General features: G+C 43.6%; 1 protein-coding gene across 1 annotated transcript; it reads right to left on the bottom strand.

Moving 5' to 3' along the window:
- Positions 1-550: 550 nt before the first annotated feature.
- On the bottom strand, positions 551-8,489 carry LOC137294212 (peritrophin-48-like). Its single transcript, XM_067825211.1, has 4 exons — positions 6,935-8,489; positions 4,505-4,649; positions 1,775-1,926; positions 551-709 (listed from the first exon to the last, which is right to left on the bottom strand). The coding sequence occupies exons 1-4, from the start codon at positions 7,119-7,121 to the stop codon at positions 609-611; spliced, it is 585 nt and encodes a 194-aa protein (XP_067681312.1). The 5' UTR covers positions 7,122-8,489; the 3' UTR covers positions 551-608.
- Positions 8,490-8,587: the final 98 nt, after the last annotated feature.

Genomic DNA, 8,587 nt, shown 5'->3' with positions numbered 1-8,587 from the left:
CCCCTTACACACAAACCCGCCCAACTGATCCTGGACAGTTGAAGAAGGTTTGCTTCAACAATTATATGACCGAGTCTGTAACTGATATCATTTAGAAAGTATGATGAAGCAACGTGACTTAATCCACACCTGGAACCCGTAAAGATCCGGATTTGCAGATGTACTAATAACAGTAAAGATCCGGATTAGCAGATGTACTAATCACCGTGCTTTAGTAAGAGGTGACTGACGGTATAGGGTGGTCAGGGTCGCTGAATTGGTTGACACATATCATTGTATGCCAGTTACGTAAATCGATCGATGTACATGATGTAGATCACTGGATTGTCTGGTCCATGTCCTATATAATGCACGCATTTGCTTGTCTTCGTTTTTTCACCGAGAAAAGTGTTTCCTATATATATTTGACATTTAGGAGATGAAACAACGACTAAGTTTACTGTGTGTGGTATCAGCATGGTATCTAATTTGTCAAACACTATAAGACCGACAATAGCCCTTATCTTTATCGCCTCGCCTCTCCTCTCGGAACACCAACTATAGCGAGATGTTGACAGCTAAAAATAATGCTTTAATGGCATAATCGTGATCATGGAACGGTTAGTCGTCTAACCGCTAGCTGCAGTACTCCCCAGCCCTTTAGTTCCGCATGGAGGTGGGGTGTCGTTCGGCCAATCACATGACTGCAGCGCCTGATTGAAGACAGTTCCTGCACATAAACAAGGGAGGTAAATGCTGAGGATTTCAACATAATCCAGGATTTACTTTACATTTGTACACCTGTGAATCATGTGAAGCATGTTTTGCTTTGACTAAATAGTGTTGCTGTGGCCATGGGAAACTTCCCTGGCTAATGTCTGAAATGGCATCCGTCTCGAAACGACTAGAAACCAACTCAAAATGTCTTAAATTTCCCCTTAGTTTCATCATACCCGACCCGTGAAGGTACGGGTTAGAATATCGGTCTTCGGTAACGAATGTTTGTCTTAAGAGGCGACTAATGGGCTATTAGGGGTTTTGGAAACACCCCACCTTATCGACCTGGCTCATATATCATACGCGTATCACATGTGAATGACAGGGATGTGAATTTGATAATTTCTTAAACACGGTTTTGAATTATCACTGAACGTAAAATATCACATTATTGCAAACTTCAACGTACTGTGGCGAGACCTGGCTTCGAACCTGCAACCGTTAGCTGTCTAGCTTGACGGTTTTATTCAATAGGCAGCGAAGGATCGCTGCGAAGGGTGAGATTGTTCGTCAGTATGAACCATGCGTTCAGCACAAGACGGGTATTGCGGGCAACGCACGTGCAATACGTGGAATGTACGAGCTTTTCGTGAAAATCTATAACGTGCACCACATTGAGATCTATAATATGGCACCGGGGCCTAGTGATAGCAATCGTTATATATTATGTTAAAAGCTATTTTACACAGGAACGATTTATAAGTTGGAAAAACCACTCCTACTCGGGTTTACCAGAGACTGTAATGACCCTGAGGGTCGGGACATCCCTCATCACCGGGGTCACAGTCTCTTCTAAACCGGAGTAGGTGTGGTTTCTCTTACCCACACATTCTTATTTCACCTTGTCCCATCCTTGCCCTAAGTTTACCTTTTTCCTTCCTTACATTTTGTCCCATCCTTATGCTTGACTTCGCTTGTCTCTTCCTTATCCTTATCTTTACCTTCTCCCCTTTCGTATAGGTCAGAATGATGTGACAACCTGATATTTAACGTTAACGCCACCCACGGCGTCACTTACCTCCGGGACAGTAGTTGTGGCCAAAGAAGGTCCCGCCGTTGCAGGTGTAGTACGTGCTGCACTTTTGGGTACTTCCCATATCAGGGTACTTCCCGTCTTTTAGGGTAGAACAGTCCTTGCTTTGTGAGCAAAGATTCGTCAGCGTATTGGGACTGGAGACAGGAAAAACTCATGTTTTCAAACAAGACAAGATTTCTTTTTTTTCAGAGAGAGTGCAACGACAAGAAATACACAAATAGAGACTCAGTCTAAGTACACTTACGCCCAGTATTATTCGCTACACTGCTAGTGCCTAAGGTTTCTTAGACAGACATTTGGTATACAGTCCGCCGCCACCTCCTATTCTGAGACCATCAGAATCACCAAACTCTCAAAACAGCCAGACTGGTGATATAAATATATTACCATATGCACGAAAGTATAACGAAACAACAAAGCGATAGATACAGGGAGCATACATGATTTGTACTGGCATTAAGTAGGTCAATAGTCAACACAAAGCATATATTTGAAATACTACGATAAAATTTTCCCAGTTCTTCAGTATTTTGGAGGGGCGGTGGGGGTAGCCTTGTAGTAAGGGGATGGATTTTCCACTGAGCAAAATCAGAAGGGTTTTAATAGCTCATTGGGGATTGGGGGCTAGTTGTTAAAGCGATTGCTCGTCGCACAAAAGACCCGTGTTCGATTCCACATTGGCACAGTGTGTGATGCCCATTTCTGTTGTCCCCTGTCGTGATATTGCTGGAATGTTGCAAAAGCGGCGTAAACTATACTTACCCTCTCTTATTTTGAAAGGACCTGTGAAAGGTCCCGGGGTAGAATAGTCCTTCAGGAACCCATGCTTGCCATAAAAGGCGACTATGCTTGTCGTAAGAGGCAACTAACGAGGTCGGGTGGTCAGACACGTTGACTTGGTCGCCATATAGCTGGAATATTGCTGTGTGTGGCGTAAAACTAAACTCACTCACTGACGTATTTTAAAAGAAATATTTGAACTGCTAAAACCTTAATAAACAAATGCTGAATCTCAGACTCATTCTCTTTCCACAGATGTTACTTTTCATATCTTCCTACGAACCTCTGTCCTAATACGGCCATATTTTGCTGGTTCTCATAAAATCCTCTAGCGGCAAATAATCGCAACTCGAAGTATCTCCCTTCTTTCTATCCAATCAGAACGCGTGATACATCCAACTTGACTAACCTAAGCTGTTGGCAACTTGTGTTGATGTGACACACAAGTTTAATAGTTAGCTTGTCTGTTGTCTATGAGGGCGATGGAGACGCCATTGAATCGCCATTTCATGGGTGTGCTCTGTCTGGAAGAAGCATTTGCGCCTCGTGTTCGGGAAGAGGTTCTAGTTTTCCCGATGCATAAGGAAATTACCGAGGTCTTACGAATGATTACTTTTGAAAGAACGTCGCTGACGGCACAACTAAATCAGATGGCAACCGATCACGAATCTTGAACACTCGCACCATGAAAGAGTCGTATTAGAACAGAGGTCCGTAGGAAGATATGACAAGCAACCTCTGTGGGAAGAGAATGCCCCAGATCAGGATAATAGCTTACTGCAAAGGGTTTTTTTAAATAAGGTACCACTTGTCTCCTTACCTAGAAAACTACTGTCTGTCTTAAAAGAAGACTTCCAAAGGGCAGGAAGGACGATCATTCTCTGGTATATATGGTACATTCAAAGGAATGACTGTCAGGATATTTCGAAATAAATTTGATTTATTTTCTATCTATAGCCACGAGCTTCTCTAATTAGCGGATCCGTGAAGATCCGGAGTAGAATAGGTCTTTAGCAAACCATGCTTGCCACAAAAGGCTACTATGCTTGCCTTGAGAGGCGACTAACGGGATCGGGTGGTCAGTTCGCTGACCTGGCTGACACATGTCATCGGTTCCTAGTTGCGCAGATCGATGTTGTTGATCACTGGATTGTCTGGTTCAGAGTCGATTACTTACAGGCCGCCACAATACAGCTGGAATATTGCTGAGTGCGGCATGAAACTAAACTCATTCATTCAGTCCAATTAGCGCAGACAGAATACTTCTGGACATGAAGAATTGTAAGTTTAGGTTTGACTGGGAGCAGTGTGCGAAATAGTTTCCAAATTTTGCTAGCCAATAGGGCTAGCTATGCCAGAAAGTTACTAGCCCACAGAATAATTCGCTAGCCTGAATGTGTAAACCAAGAGGAGGATTACCAAAGGGTGAAATACCCTCAAACACAAGAAATATTTAATAAAAAACACATGCCTGGAAAATGATTATGTTCAAATAAGTCATCATTAAACTGCTAATGATGATCATTATAATTTTTTTATCAGACCATAATCTTGCTTGATTTAAAAGTGTACTATAACTTACATGTAACAAGACGGGTAGAGTGTTACTTTTACAAAATGACGCCCTTAAATATTCTCTAGCCAGTCGGGCCATAAACTGTGGAGATTTGCCGGTCCAACTAGATTTTTAATAGCCACGAGCTAGCGGGCCAGGGGCTATTTGGCACCCAGATTGGGAGAACAACGCTTAAGCATCTCCATGCCATATGTATTTACATGTCTTTTAATCCCAACATCTGAACTATGCTATGTTAGACAAAGAACTTCTCGAATAACCGTCGAGAGCGGGTAACCAAGGGCGTGGTGGAAAGTATCCCCAGACTGGACATCAAACAACAATAAAACATGTCATCAGTAAAAAATATACTTTACTCGGCGCATGTCCCTGTTTTTTCATCGAAGACATAGCTGCCTTGACATTCCGTAATCGTGGCAAGTCCATTCTTACAAGTGATAAAAGCACGACATCCCTTCTCGTGAACTCCATCACCCTCGTGGACGCAGTCTACCGCAAACGCTGCAACAATCATGAAGTCACTCTACATAAAATGAAATTGTATATCGTGTGGAAGTCTTTTAGGTCATTCGTTATTTCATACTTGATCTTGAACATTTGAGGATGCTAAGGTCAAATGTCAGGGCAATAGTTTTGAAATTTGAACACAAGATTTTCTCCAAGATCATTATGTTATAAATTTCAAACTAAAAACTAACATGTTGAACTTTCAAAATAAAAATAAAGAATCGAATAACCCCCCAAAAGAATTACGTAGCATTGAATATCACGAGACGTTTAACAGGCTGGAATCTTTACCACGTACTCATGCACCATACAAGATGGCCGGTTAACTATTATTTATAATGATGTTTTCGAAAATAATCTCGGCATGACAATCGTTAGTAGGAATATATAAGTATATGTCCATGTAAACTCACGTGCAAAAGAAACGTCCTCTTGTGTTTTCAACTCATAAATAAAAAAGAACAAAACACTTGTAAACACTTCTATTGTCCTGTATTCGATCAGCTGCCACAACATGAATCGCATTACTCGATCACTAAAACGTCCTAATATCGGGTGTGTCCCCCTCTTGCTGCAACAAGTGACACAACACGACGTCACATAGAGTTGGTAAGTCGCCTGATCACGTGAATAGGGATCTGTCGCAATTCGTCCTGCAAAGCACGACCCAAATCCTGTACTGTCACTGGAGGCTGCTGACGTTGACGGATACGGCGCCCGAGGTGGTCCCACAGGTGTTCGATCGGGGACATATCCAGTGATCTCGCTGGCCAAGGCAGAAGATGCACATTGTTGGTGTTGAGGAAGTTCCTTGTAATGACAGCAGTGTGGGGTGTGGCGTTGTCATACTGGAACACGGTTCTTGGGTTCCGGTGGAGCCATGGAACAACGACGGGCTGTAGAACCTCATCAATATACCGGCGTGCTGTCAGGTTACCACGAATGATAACCAGATCCGTCTTCCTGTCCCAACAGATGCCGCCCCATACCATACAACTTCCGCCGCCATAAGGCTCCACCTCCGTGGTGACGCAAAAACGTGGCGTTCTCTCACCCTGCCGCCTGTATACACGTACACAACCGTCTGCTTTGTTGAGCTGGAACCTGCTCTCGTCGGTGAAGAGCACACGGCTCCAATGTCGTTGCTGCCATTGACGAACGGTCCTCGCCCAAGCCAGTCTGCGACGTCGAATTTGATCCGTTAACGTCATCCCTCTGAACAGCCGATAGGGTCGAATGCCATGTCGACGCAGTCGTCTGATCACTGTCCATCTGCTGATTGGGTGGTTCAGGCCGTGGGCAGCAGATGAGGTCACGGTGAGGAATCTGTTCCTCAGGTGAGGCACCCGTAAATTCCTGTCTTCGTTGGGGGTGTTCACCCTTGGTCTACCGCTTCTAGGTCGGCCTGCTGTCCTGCCTGTCTGCCTGTATCGTGGCAACAGTCTCTTGATTGTTTTCTTGGAGCAGTTCATGATTCTGGCGACGTGGTCGTGAGTAGCGCCAAATTGCAGCATCCCAATTGCCCTCTCTCTCTGCTCTGACGTTAACCGCGGCATGTTCTTTGTTTCAAACTGATGAAGCCAATGCCCATGAACATTTCTAAGGCTGTTTTATACCCCAGAATCATACGGGTACTTTTCTGTACATACGGGAAAGTTTACTGATGAAAGTCATTTTTCTCGCCGAGCACGTGCTATCCATGCACTGTTTGTGTCATCGAATTCAGTGTTCAGGTGATCTGTTCCTGATACTGATTTATGTTCATGGTCATAGAATAGAAAATGACACAAAAAATATTTTGGGGACGTTTCTTTTGCAAGTGAGTTTATATTGTGGGTCGCTGGACGCAGGCAGATATGAGGGCAGTATATCACGTAATGCAGGAACAAAAAAAACGAGATTCTTCTTTCAACGGTAGACAAAGTTACGGTATCCTGGTATATCATTTCAACATATTATTACTATTTAATAGGTATAACACGGATGTCCCCCAACAGAAAGGTATTTCGAAATTTTCTTGAAGCACATCAGCATATAGATGGTTGTCAGCATTTGCTTAAGGTGTGTTATTATCATTACTCCTTAGTTTCACTCACTCACTCTCTTACTCGCTCACCCACACACTCGAACACACGCTCGCTCGCTCGCTCGCTCACACACCCACTCACCCTCACAAGCGCTCACTCACTCATTCACACTCACTCGCCCGCTCACTCACTCGCGAGCACACTCATTCAAACACTCGAACACTCTCTCACCTCTCTCACTCACTCACTCACCTGCCGGAAGGACAGCAAGGAGCACCAGACAGAGCATGTTGAACCAGACGAAGGAGAATGGCGAAATGGTGGGAAGGACACAGACACTTATCTTTTGCCTAGACTTGCATCCGGTCGACTTTGTCACATGCTCAGTGTTATCAGAGGTCAACCTGATTCCGGACCTCGTTGGACGCTTATGCACCATGATAAAACATAAAACAGCCCATGCTGTAGACTAGTTTATCTATCCTGAAGCGTGTGCATTCAAGTTTGTTGTACAAAGACAGGTCAGGCTGCCGTTTTCAGGAGGAATTCTTCACGGCCTATTTTGAAGTTACCCTCTCCTCGCGCCATTTTAGGACGTCAAGACGAAAATGGTGAAAAGGCTACAATGTTGGTTCGGTGTAACAAACCAGTTTCAAAGAAACCACGCTCCAATCATTTTCCAGCTGACTGACTGCTATCCTTAAACAATTCTCCAGAAATCAATAAATATGTCATTGGCCATTTTCTGCTATATAGTACTCATCACGCTGAAGACCGGAATACGATGCCCATCATGGTTACGGTGCATTAGACACATCCGCGGTGAAAATATTGACAAAACTCGATCACTCCACCATCTGCAAAGTCACACACCTCCGGGATAGTACTTGTGTCCAAAGAAGGTACCACTGCTGTAAGTGACACTCACCACAGGCCGCACTGTAGCGCAAATGGGGTTGCGTAGCGTAGAGAAAATGACCAGTCTTCTTGTATGCGGGCAAAGGATGGCAACGCACTTCCTTCGTTTCGGTTCAAAAATATTTTTCATGTCAAAGTAAAATATCGCCACCATCAAAGATACACTCCTATTTCCTCACTGGGTTGTGCTCTCAGATTTCCAACCCCATGTTTAATAATTACTCACGTTAATTATGTTTTATTCATCATTTTAATTGAAACTCGTTGTAGATCAGACCGTTCTTCGCCTCCATTACCCTTGCCAGCTGCCGGTTCAACGCAGTGAAGGAACAGGTTATTATTCCGTGAGGAATACATAAGAAGTTACCTCCCATGCTTCATACTCCCACTACGCCAGAAGTGTTTTTTTTTTATTGTAGAATGAATGTTACAAAAAAAATAACAATAACGACGACAGTTAAGACAAATAAACTCCAATAGGTTCGTGAAAAAATTAGGCAATATGGTATTTCTTTTTAATTTCTGCTTAGTCTTGTTCCATCACTCCGTTGAACCGGAAGCTATCAGGGGTAATGGAGGCGGAGAACGATCTGAATACTTCGAGTATCGCTTAAAATGTTAAATAAAACATATTTCACGTGAGTAATTACTAAACATGGGGTAAGAAATATTAGAGCACAACCCAGTGAGGAAATAGGAGTGTACCTTTGATGGTGGCGATATTTTACTTTGACATGAAAAATACTTTTTGAACCGAAACGAGGAAAGTGCGTTGCCAACCTTTGCTCGCTTCGCTCGCATATAAGAAGATTGGTCATTTTCTCTACGCTGCGCAATCCCATTTGCGCTAGAGTTTGCCTGTGCACTCACTGACTACAAGCCTCCATGACTAAGGAAACATTGTCTATCGTCTGAGAAGATAAGGAGGTCACCTGCAGAAAACCCCCATGCCATGTTACAACTGCAAATACTGGTACGATGCGACGA

This window comes from Haliotis asinina, chromosome 1 (genome assembly GCF_037392515.1).
Source record: "Haliotis asinina isolate JCU_RB_2024 chromosome 1, JCU_Hal_asi_v2, whole genome shotgun sequence".
In the NCBI taxonomy this organism is placed as follows: Eukaryota; Metazoa; Mollusca; class Gastropoda; order Lepetellida; family Haliotidae; genus Haliotis; species Haliotis asinina.
This window is presented reverse-complemented; position numbering and strand designations above follow the sequence as displayed.